The sequence below is a fragment of the Perca fluviatilis genome, chromosome 5 (assembly GCF_010015445.1).
Source record: "Perca fluviatilis chromosome 5, GENO_Pfluv_1.0, whole genome shotgun sequence".
Taxonomy (NCBI): domain Eukaryota; kingdom Metazoa; phylum Chordata; class Actinopteri; order Perciformes; family Percidae; genus Perca; species Perca fluviatilis.
Genome location: NC_053116.1, coordinates 22,585,108 through 22,596,794, shown reverse-complemented (window position 1 = coordinate 22,596,794; position 11,687 = coordinate 22,585,108). Strand labels below are relative to the sequence as shown.

Genomic DNA, 11,687 nt, shown 5'->3' with positions numbered 1-11,687 from the left:
ACACTGTGCTCCAGTTTTCTGCACTCAGCCATTGTACGTAATAGAAAGAGTTGTTACCCCTTTATGCCACAAGAGGGAGTATACCTTTACATTACCATTGTGGCCAACACTGGAAGCTTTTATTACAATTTCCGTCTGCTATTTCATCACTAAATTCACTAATTATTTTTTTTGGGGTCGAGAAATCAACTGTAAAGATTTCTAATATGAGTTTTTTTTAGGAAAACGGATGGTTGAGAACCTCCACAAACTGACGCAACAGCCAGCTGCCTGCTGGGTCGATCGCACCTGCAAGCAATTAGCAAAAAGACTGAAAACAGCCCAAACTGGTTGGAGCACATTTCATGGCATTGTCTCTTCAAAGTCTAGATTAATATGATAATATGATGATTCTGGGATAAAATCACGAGTAATTTGATTAGGTCATCCACAGCAGGTATAATACATGCAAGCAGCCGCATGGTAGTCCTGAAGCGATGTGGTTCCTTGAAGAAGAAAAAAGACAATTTTCCTGACTTTTTTTTTCTTGTAAATTTGTGAGTTTTTTTCTCTCGTAAATTTACCACTTTAATTTCAAAGAATATCCAAGTTTTTTTTCTCATAAATTTACGACTTTAATCTCAGAATATTAGCCTACCCCTCTCCCCTGACTCTGTATACTATTTGTTTTCCTTTGGCCTATTTTTATGACTTACTGTGTGTATTGCTGTCATAAAAATACTTTTTATAAAGAGTTATTTTATTAATTAAAGGCCACATGAAACTGCATTTTTAAACATAAGAAGTAGTTACATAAAAGCATTGTATAATATACGTAATTGTAAAGAGATGCAATATGATTTTACGAAGAGCACCTGAAGGGTTCCCAATACATTTGATGTTGTTTTTTATTGTAGAAAATGTCTTTACTTCACAATAAAGCAAGATCATATCCTTAGGTGCAGCAGAAAAGGTTATCAAAAGCTGTAGAAAATCACATATTGTCAAATAACATAAGACTGGATGGCTGGTCTAATAAAAAACAGAATAGCCTAATAACAAAGAACAGAAGAAAATGAAATATACACTCACAGTTATCTAAAATGTACACAGATGTGTGAGAACACATCTAATACAATTGTAACTTTATCCGCAGTTTGGCTCTTATATAATTTTGAAACACACCATTGGGCTTTGAAAAATACAGAATATCCCCAATATGAAGACTTTCTATTGCAGTATTAGGTTTGGCAACCTAACATATGACAAACAATACTAAATAAAATTGTTTCTCTTTACATTATTGTAAAACTCCTGCAGTAAGTAAATATCTTTTTTAATAAATAAAATGCATTCAACAGCCCATCTCTGTAATCTGTGACTCCTTCTGTTGGAGCTCATTATCTAAAGTTTAACAGATCCTCTGCACTCTGGTAGAAGGTTCTGTTCAACCTTCTGAATTAAGCGTCATCAGAGTCCTCCTCTCTTTGACGGCGTGAAGATGATTTAAGTGGAACTGAATCAAATCCATCTGATGTCCTCTGAAAACACATTGATAATAAAATAAAGCATGAGAAGTTGCCTTATACCGTACGTAGCTCAATGTGTGTTAATGGAGGGGTTATTTACCTCTCGTGAGAAGGACTTTATTTTGGTGAAGAAGGATTTCTTGGTGAGGTCCATGAGGTCGTCCTCGGCATCCTCTCCCTCCATTATTGCACAGCTGTCTGCAGTGGGCAGCTCACACTCCCTACCCTCAGAGCTCATCATCAGCTTGGAGTACTTATACTGCAACCTGCAGACAGAGAATGATACAAAATAACATCTCATCTTTGGAGTTTTCATACTATAAATTAATCTTATTTACTAGTATGACATATTAGTGCTTTAACAAACATCAAAGGAAATGTGAAGCTCAGCAGTCTCACTTGCGTGTCTTCTTCCAGAAATAGCAGCTGATACTGATGAGCAGCACAGCAGCGATCGTTCCTGTGGAAACACCGAACTTGAGCCAGAAATCCAGAGTCACACATGCACTGACTTTTTGTGCTGGTAGTGACTCTCCACCGTAACACTGCAATGGCTGCTGCCATACATACGTGGTTCTCTGAAACACACGTGTGACGCATGGCGCACACACACACACACACACACACACACACACACACACACACACACACACACACACACACACACACACACACACACACACACACACACACACACAGTTGCCTTGGTCACATATGAGATCACTACTTGAATCCTAATATTTACAGTATTTTCCTTACAGGAATAATGAGCTTTAGAGTTGTTGGTAGGCAGATTTTGTTACCCTTTGACGGAGTCCAGTCCAGTCTTAATGCTAAAATAAGCTAACCGGCTTATAGATGTACCCTTATATTTAATGGACAGACATAATAGTGGTATCAGTCTTCTCATTTAACTCTGCCAGAGAGCAAATAAATATATTTCTTAAAATGACAAACTATTAGTGTTTCACAGTGTCCATATCACACTTACAGTACCTTAAGTGAAATGCAAGATGCCCCTATCTGGGGCTAAATGATCATATAAAATGGAAGTTTCCAACACAACACAAGTTTGTGATCGACCTGTGATGGATTTGTGGGTTAGAGGAGGTAAAACATTTTTTGTCAATACATCTGTGCCTGTGCAGCACTACCTGTATTCCCTGGATGCAAGCGCTGACAATCTCTCTGTAGTGGTTTTTGGTGCAGAGTGGACATGCATGCTGGCTCTGCCACAGAAAGTGGAAAGTACAACCATCACACGTCCCCTCTGAACAGTTACTGTGGAGGAAAACACAGATAAGAGATCACAATTTTGTGTGATGAAAAAGATCTCCAAGGAGTCCTGTGGGGTCAAAAGTTGAGCTTGGTCACAGTGAAGGATACCTTGGCAGTGTGATGTGGTCTTCAGCAGTCACTGTGGGATTGCATCTCAGTCTAACGGTGGCTGATCTGCCTTGTTTACAAGCCTGAGTCGTCTCGCTGGACCTGGAAACATCACAAACATGACCAACATAAAAGTTTCAACTGACTTAGACTGTTTTTGATTCTGTATTACATTGCACACTTCAACAAATTATCAAACTTCCAGCATCAAATATTTACAATTAAAAATATGTATTAGAAAGCATCAAAATGGAGTTGTTATTTTACTTACTTGTAATAGAAGATGACATCAGGTAGGCTGGAAGCAGAGGGAAACAGCCATTTTGGAGATGAGATGCTATCCAGGGTCGTGTCAGTGGTCACACCTTCAGAATAAGATGATATAATATATAACAATTAATAAAAATTGTAAATTTTTATCTGATATATGACATGCACAAAATGTAAACCAGCAGTTCCAACTTTTTTTGCTATCAACCACAAAGAGCAACGTATATTTCAACCTTCTGTCACAGGCTGCATATGTCTGAGATGTGAGCCATTTAATCCAAGAGTTATTTTCCCTGTGTTTAGACTACACTATAGGGTATGAAACTACAAGTCTACAGCCACACTAATGGCTCTGTGAGGCTGTACTGTGGTATAATGGTGCTCTGAGCTAAATGCTAATGTCAGCGTGCAAAAGGCTCACAGTGAGAATACAGACGAAACAATATATGGCAATATGTGTTGCCCTTTATTAATATCAGAACGTTTTTAACACACATTTTCCATAAATGAATAAATTTGGTATTGGAAAACCATACAAACATATCCTCTCATTTACAGCAATAGATGTCTGCAGCATTCAGTCCATACCGATGAGTGAGTCACCAATGATGAAGGGCTGGGTGGACACCATGCTCTGACTCCTGATATCAGAGGGAACCACAGTGGACTGACAGATGTAACCTTTGACCTCTCTCCTGCTCTCTGTCACATTGTCCACACAGGCAGCAGGTACTCTGCCCTGTGAGAGAAACGCAGCAGGTTTAAATGCAACGTCAAACAAAATTTGACAAAAAATAGAAAGTCATCAGGATCACAGCTTCTCACCTCTTTCCCACACACTCCCAAATTAAAGTGATTGAAATATCTCAGGCCTTTATTGGTGAAGCGGGGGCTGCTGTGGAAGGCGGTGACGTTGGACAGAGGAGAAAAGTCATAGTGTAACAGCGCGCCTCCTTTCGTCTGAATGTCCAACGCACAGTCACTGAGACAAGCTGTATGGGCCTGGAGGATGGAGAGGTACATAAACGTGCTGTTTACAGTAGGTGGAATAATATCAAGTTCCAGCTGTGGTAAACCCAAATAAGACAACTGGGAAATGCTGATATCAGCTGGAATATAGAAGCATGCAAACACCTAATTCTGCGTGCTGTTACAGTAGAGGGCATCTTATCAGTGAATCTTAAGTTGATTTGGTTTTTGTGTTTTTGTTTTGTTTAGAATTAGATGTGTGAAAGCTATGTGATGTGGCTCAATATACTGTATATTTGGTGAGAGGTAAATAGCAGACCAGCAAATGCTGGTAACAAAACAATTAAAAATCAAATATGGCAGAAAATAGTGTCCACATGAGAACGTTCACTTTTGGGTAGAATGAGAAACAGAGTAATTGCATAATAAAAGAAATGAACATGTTGAGTGTTATACAGATATAGGCAGAGATATAGATACATTCAGGGACATAGCCAGAATTTTAGAAATGCTGAGGTCATGAGTCCAAATTCCCACAAAAGTTTATAAAACTTTCTGATTTAAATTTTTTATTTTTTATTTTATTTATTCAAATAAATAATTATAATAATAACAAAAATATATATATACACATACTTTACTAATAATATTTGTATTTTAATAATAATTTAGTTTTTTTTATTATAACTAAAAACAGCTGAACATAAAGATAGAGTCTACAAATACAAAAATCAGCCTTCAAAGTATTTATTTATATATTTATATTTGTAGAAAATATACTCCTCTCAGGTCGTTAAGGCCCACAAATCCCAGAAAGAACCCCAAAGACAAGACCTTTGTGTCTATAGCCATGCATACATTTATGTGGTAATATATTTAGTCAGGAATTTGTATTTAGAGCTTTTCAGTGGAAAGGATTTTGATCCCATTACCTTGTTTCTCTGTGTGTTTGGTCCACACTGAACACAAGCAGCCTCTCCGACAGGCTGATCGGCCCTGATGAAGGTGTTCGGTGGGCAGCTCTTACACACTCCTGTCTCATTGACCATGTAGTGTCCTGGTGGGCAGGGAACACAGGCGGAGCCAGCCTTAGCAGAACTCAAGGCACAGCGGCGACATTGGGAGGCCACACCTCTGATCACATTGGTGATGTGGATGGAGAAGATCTTTGCAGCATCCGCGCTGTATTTCCTCTCCTGAGGGACAAGAATCACAAGGTGTCATTCACCAGCTGAGTCGCTCTACACACAATGTAGTTGTTGGTTCTGCTTAAAGGACATTTTTAGAAAGTCTATCCCTATTTTCTACTCAGTTCTCATGCAGTCCATGTGCAAAAGTAATTCAATTTTTTTCAAATTGGACACAAACTCTGCCAAAAAACAAACTGCCCCCTAGAGTTCAGTGCAATAACTGGGGCAGACTCACTGTCAGTGCAAAAAAACCAAAACACTCCACAAATCAGCAAAAGCAAACATGATACAGCAGTTTATCATAACAAATTCCGGTGAGAATTTAAAATGTTTACAGCCATAATTGGTAAATAAATTCACAGTATTTATTGCTAAATTCCGTGCTTCATTTTCTTGCCTTCTTGAAAATCGAATGGATGTGTCAGCCTTCCTCTTACATGTACCCATAGTTCTCAGCATGTTGTTTTTACAATGTCTGATTATAACTAAGTAAACTTTAAAAACAGAAATTACAAAGTGTGGTACCAAGGTAGAAAAGAAGAAACATTGAGAGAGAGACAAGAGTATAACGATATTTATATATAAAATATACATTTTTAAACACAGACACAAAGTGCACATACTAAGATATATAAACTATAACATGAAGGGATTTAGTCTCACCATGTTAAGTTCCTCAGTTCGTTGAAATGTCCAGGTGAAGCTGGTGGTGCTGTTGCTCTGGATCAGGTAGGAGTATGACTGTTTCCTGTTGCTGCCTTTCCACTGCTCCACCACATCATTATTCCACTGGTTATAACCCTGCAGAGAAATACACTCACCTCATATAAATATATATGTATATATTCATACTGATGTCAACCTTATATATATATGAGCAATTCTGCTCACCGCCAAGAAGTAAAATTTGCAGTCAGCTGTACACGTGGTCTCAAAGACGAAGGTGATGCGAGAAAGTTCACTCCTCTCACTGTCTTTGGCCATGGACTGAGGCAGCCTGTGGAAACAAGTGGCATTTCATTCAATGTTTACAACTGGGATTTATAGTGTATACATATTAAGATGTTTAATTCCTTTCAGAAATGTTTGACTTTACCTGTATCCAGGGACATTGAGCATGAGCATCAGGTAGTCTGTGTCCTGATCCCCAGGGGTGGTGTAGACATACTCTCCAGCCACCTCCCATGCTGTCATTACAAATACAATTAAAAAAAAAGCACATTAACACTCCAATACTATCCTTCTAACAATGCAGACAATAATTGAGGTGGACATGCGGCGTCTTTAAAATAACTCTTCTAACATCTGTATACTGTAAATAAGGATCAAAGCATTAATTAATACCATAAGAAATGCATAGTCTTAACCTGTAAATTAATCTTTGACCCTGGAAATAGTAGCAGACAAAATAACCATACCAGCTTTTGTACCTTTGCACTTTAGCAGATTATTTTGTCAAATGCTGGGGCTGTTTTGTTGGTTATTTTATAAGAATTACATCCTGTACTTTTCCTTTATCTTCCAGATAATTGCTTTTTGGATGTTGTGCTATTTGTGCTTTAACCTCTGGCTGTTTTAGTCATTTTGTTCCCCTTCTGTTCTGTGCCTTTTAGAGTATTTTTTCTGACTGTGATGATTATCATTCAACTGCTGTGATGTCTGCCCTCTCCCTCTACACTGTGTTGCCTTCTCACCCGTGCTGTGTTCGGACTCGCTGAACTCTCGTTGGAAGATGGAGCTCTTCATGTTGCTCGGCATCGTGTTCCACCATTTGTACTCGAGACCCATCACTGGTTCCGTGCCAGAAGGGCACTTGGTACAGGCTGTGAGTAAATAATGTGTCATTAGGTCAAGGAACACATGGACTAAAAAACAGTTATGATAGTTTTATATACTGTTACAGTTTTATATACTTTCTTTTTTACATCACTTTGCAGTCAAGGCGTCTAATCAGTTTTGGTGATTTTTACAGGGACAGCAGATAGAGTATAAGGAGTGTACTGATTGTGCACCTGTTCCGTTTGAGTAGAAACCATCGTTGCAGGGTTCACAGGTGGAAGAGTTGGTGACAAAGAAACCCGGGTTACATGGAGGACAGGTTTGCTTCTCCCCTGATGCAGGCAGCTTCACGGCTCCTTCAACAGTCTCACTGCAGATCTTAGGCTCAATCCACTTGTACATTAGCTGAGTCTGAGACGCACAGCAAGCCAGACATGGACACATGAAAGAAGCCACCAGATGCTCTGTGGCACACACAATCGGCCCAGGCAATTTATATTCAAAGAAACCTAATAGTTGCACCAGATGGCTGCTAGCTATTTACTAGGTAACATCTCTCTCTGTGTGTTTACCTTTACTCAAGCATAAGCTCTGCCTTAACACACAGTCATGTCCTTTTCTACATTACCTTTCCCTCAGAGTCACAGGGAGTGTGGGTGTAGAAGTAGTCACTGTTTGTACACGCAGGTCTCGATTTGCAGCTCCCTGAACCAGCCACTGGAAAAATAGTAACCGAGCCAGGGGGGGAAACAATGGGCGGGGACGAGGGAAAACACACAGCTCACATTAAGATCCAGAGATAAGACAAACCTTACACACTTAAGCAGTAAATGCAGTATTTGCATGCAGAACGCCTTGCATGTGTGTGTGTGTGTGTGTGTGTGTGTGTGTGTGTGTGTGTGTGTGTGTGTGTGTGTGTGTGTGTGTGTGTGTGTGTGTGTGTGACAACATGCAAATACAAATATATAAGAGTATGCTGATCAATGATATAACTGGTGTCAGAAATTCAAACCTTTCATACCTGAATATTTGTCCTGTTCGCACTGATGGCAAACGATGGCGCCCTTGTTGGAATAGGTTTCAGCAGGGCAGGGGGTACAGCGGGCAGATCCTGCTTTTGCACTGTAGGTGCCGGGTTTACAATGGAAACACTCTGATGTGTAGGCCACCCCTGGATAAAAACCATCAATCAACTTGTAATCATTACCTGGAAAAAGTTGAGGAGTGAACAAATGTTTAAAACTGCTGTACACAACACACTACAGGCAATAATCTACCTGAGATGGCAATGTTCCTTAACAGCACGGGCTTGACAGCACTGCCCTGCAGAGTATACGCAGTGGTTCTCCAATACAGCACATTGTTGCCGCTGTTAAGCTCAGCCTGCACAGAGTGAATGTGAATGTGAAAATGAGAAAGGAACAAAAGAGAAAACATGAGAGCTTTTAATCTGAATTCTAATGCTATACTCAGACAAACCCCATATTTGCTAAAGTTGCTTTCAGAGATCTTCATCCACCGGCTCTCTGTGTCTGTAGACTGACACTGGTCATTCTGAACCTAAGGAGAGGGGAAAAAGATTCAGATGTGACCGAATATCCCCCCCCCCCCCCAAAAAAAAAACAGCCATCTTTGTCAACATCAACAGTCGTTTTTGAATTACTTACATAGAACTCAAAGTAAATGCTGTTGTCAGGGTAGAAATATTCAAAGGTCACAGTTCCAGGTTTCTTCAGGCTCACAGCATAGGACAGTGTTGCAGTGCACTCATCTGTATTTGAGGCTACGTAATCACCCTTTGGTGTCCAGGTTGAGCTGGAGAAACATCAGCAGCAGAAACAGTTTGATGAGCTTCTTGAAATAGTAAGAGCTTAGATTGATAAACAAAATCAAAACTAAAAAATGTATACTAACTTGGAGCAGTCTGTGTGGTCATCCCAGCCGTTCGTGGGCAACCCATGGGTGACAAAACCAGACGGCAGGCTGTCCCACTCATCAAAGGCCTCACCGGTGCCAAGAGAGTAGGTGCCTACAGCACACTTCTGGCACTGCTGCGACTGCATGTTGAGGAACTCCCCCTCACTACAGGAGAAGGCTGTAAGAGGAAGAGAAAGAAAGAGACCACATTGGAAATGTATCATGGAGATGTTGACAACATGACAAGGAACAGACAAAAGAGTGTGGTAACAATGTAATATATATAAAGCTGTAAAACAGATTGAGGTATAAGAGGAGGACACTCACTGCACTGAGTGCCTTTGACTGGATCTGGGAGGCCTGTGCATGTGTCGGCTTTGTTGGGAACCGCCACTCTCCATCGTGACCCGAGTACGTCACACTCTGTGTACTCAAAGTGATAATCTGACTGCAGGGACAAAACACAGGTGTTAGTTTCACACAGCTGGATGAAAACACACTACACACCATACATACATCAAATAGATTTAATTTATACATAAAGGTGCAAGTCAGCATGCATGTGAACAGCAAATGGAGCTGTTATTACAACCAGTTCAGAAGATTGTTTTACACCTCTGGAATTTCTTTTCCAAAACCAGGCAAACCTCTTTTCCAAATAAAGTCACAGCTAATATTTGCCCAGGAAGCCATCTCAACTGTTTTACTTATCAAGGATGTGCTGCAACTCTGCACCAGTAAAACTCCCTTCAGCGTTTATTTACTTATAGCCAAGAGGGGAGAGATGTTGATCCATCCAATCCTTTTGTAAACATGTAATTCTCAGTGTTGTCGCAGGACTTTGGAGACAGCAGGCGCTCAGGTGCAAAGCTTTTGCAGTATTTGTCTGTCGTGCTTTTTGGAGCTGACTGACAAACACTGTCCTACCCATCCCCCCTGTGTCATTTGGGATGTGACATAACGTTAAAAGTTATCTTGTAGATCTGACACCTTCTGAAACAAGCCGTGAATACTGACACAGTGTTATCTTGGCCAACAGCAGGCTGTAATATTCCAAGTAGTCAGACTAACCCAAGCCCACATAGCCTTGTGGGATTAATATTTAACAGAAACAGAGCAGCAGCACTCCTCTGGGTCTGTTTTTGATTAGAGTTGCTACATTAGCTGTGGTTGGGGTATCAGGTGAACATGTTTGGGTGGGAGGATCTGATGTAAAAATGCATCAAACTGGGGAAGTGCTGTAGCCTAATCGCCTCCTTTAAACAAACATGAGGAAACCAAGACAACGGGACATGATGACCGCTGTGCCTCATGGTCAATGGATTGGCATGGAAACTAACTCACCTCCTTCCCCAAATCATCATCACCTATAAGCCCAATAGACTCAAATTGCAAGACTACTTTTTCCTTACAACTGTCATATCTTAATTCTACCCATCTGCAGTAAAGTATGGTGATAAAAAATAAATGGTTTGAGTATTATCAAACTGTACTGTTATGCAAATGAAAACAGATATAGAAGGGCGAGAGCACGGCAGTGGATGTAACATATGGACATTCTAGTAAAACAATGAAGCAAGCAGAAGTGAAGTGACTAATGTAATGTTAAACATATTTTCATTTCTATTCTATTTCATGGCTAAAGCTGTTTAAGAGGCTTTAGGTCAGCCATTTCAACATTTTTAGAAATGTTGCACGGTGGCTTTAAATTAGCCTACATTTTCACATACAGCTCATCCATAAGCAATTTACCTGATTAAACATTAATATGCACATTCAATTGTAATAGGAAACAATTCACACCTGAATAATGTTAGCTTTTGGGGGTAGTTGTTATTATTTATAATGTCGAAATGGCTAACAATTAAACAATATGAATCTTCTCACCTCTTTGCACATGGGCAACTCCGCATTGGCTTGTGCAAAAAGCAACCACAGTAAAAAGTGGCGCAGGTGTATCGGGCCTCGCTGCATCGTCGCCTTCGGTCAGTGCTGAAGTGATGGAGACGGAGGAGCAGAGGGTTGACCTGCACCTAAAGGTGCAGCCCGCCTGGCGGCTGAAGGCGCGGCTGCAAGCTGAGCAAACATTCTCCTGGATAACTGGCTCTGGTGCCTGTTACTCTGAGTCATCTTTTAATGCCCAGCTTGTGTTGTACCTGCCTTCTGCTATTTGGACATTCAATGTAGAATTGAGTCCTTCGTAATCTTCAAGAAAAAAATATTAGCCTACTTAGCACGGTTAGGCCTACACGTATTTTTAGCGACTCGATCATGGCTAATAAAAGGTGGTGGATTTAAAAAATATAGCCTATATATTTATTTCACGGTGGCAAGTGGCCGTTTCATCATTTTTACAAAAGGGACACAGCAGTTAACTTACATGTGGGAAAAATAATGTGTAAACACGACACGTCATGACACGACACGTAATCTGAGGGAGCGCATTCGCAAAAACAATATAGGCGTAGACATACTCACATATAACCCACATAAACCTTCACAAACATGTTTCCTGATTCCTAATGAGATATAGCCTAGGAAATAAATATTAAACAAATGTAGAAGTAGGCCTAAATGAGGGATGAATTACACACTTAATCACACTATAAAATGTATAAATTCACTTCACAACAATAATAGAATAAAGGGGGCGACCTAGCTCACCCAC

General features: G+C 40.1%; 1 protein-coding gene across 2 annotated transcripts; it reads right to left on the bottom strand.

Moving 5' to 3' along the window:
* Nucleotides 1-592: 592 nt before the first annotated feature.
* elapor1 (endosome-lysosome associated apoptosis and autophagy regulator 1) lies at nucleotides 593-11,364 on the bottom strand. Of its 2 annotated transcripts, XM_039799342.1 has the most exons (22): nucleotides 10,907-11,364; nucleotides 9,347-9,467; nucleotides 9,017-9,197; nucleotides 8,770-8,917; nucleotides 8,582-8,662; nucleotides 8,380-8,485; nucleotides 8,124-8,273; nucleotides 7,731-7,819; nucleotides 7,336-7,513; nucleotides 7,018-7,146; nucleotides 6,420-6,510; nucleotides 6,215-6,320; nucleotides 5,987-6,124; nucleotides 5,066-5,329; nucleotides 3,990-4,166; nucleotides 3,753-3,903; nucleotides 3,166-3,259; nucleotides 2,895-2,996; nucleotides 2,663-2,789; nucleotides 1,908-2,086; nucleotides 1,609-1,774; nucleotides 593-1,520 (listed from the first exon to the last, which is right to left on the bottom strand). In XM_039799342.1, the coding sequence occupies exons 1-22, from the start codon at nucleotides 10,991-10,993 to the stop codon at nucleotides 1,440-1,442; spliced, it is 2,946 nt and encodes a 981-aa protein (XP_039655276.1). In that variant the 5' UTR covers nucleotides 10,994-11,364; the 3' UTR covers nucleotides 593-1,439. The 2 variants fall into 2 exon arrangements, with proteins under 2 accessions (XP_039655276.1, XP_039655277.1); XM_039799343.1 differs by lacking the exon at nucleotides 593-1,520 and having other exon boundaries at nucleotides 1,624-1,774; nucleotides 1,908-1,968.
* Nucleotides 11,365-11,687: the final 323 nt, after the last annotated feature.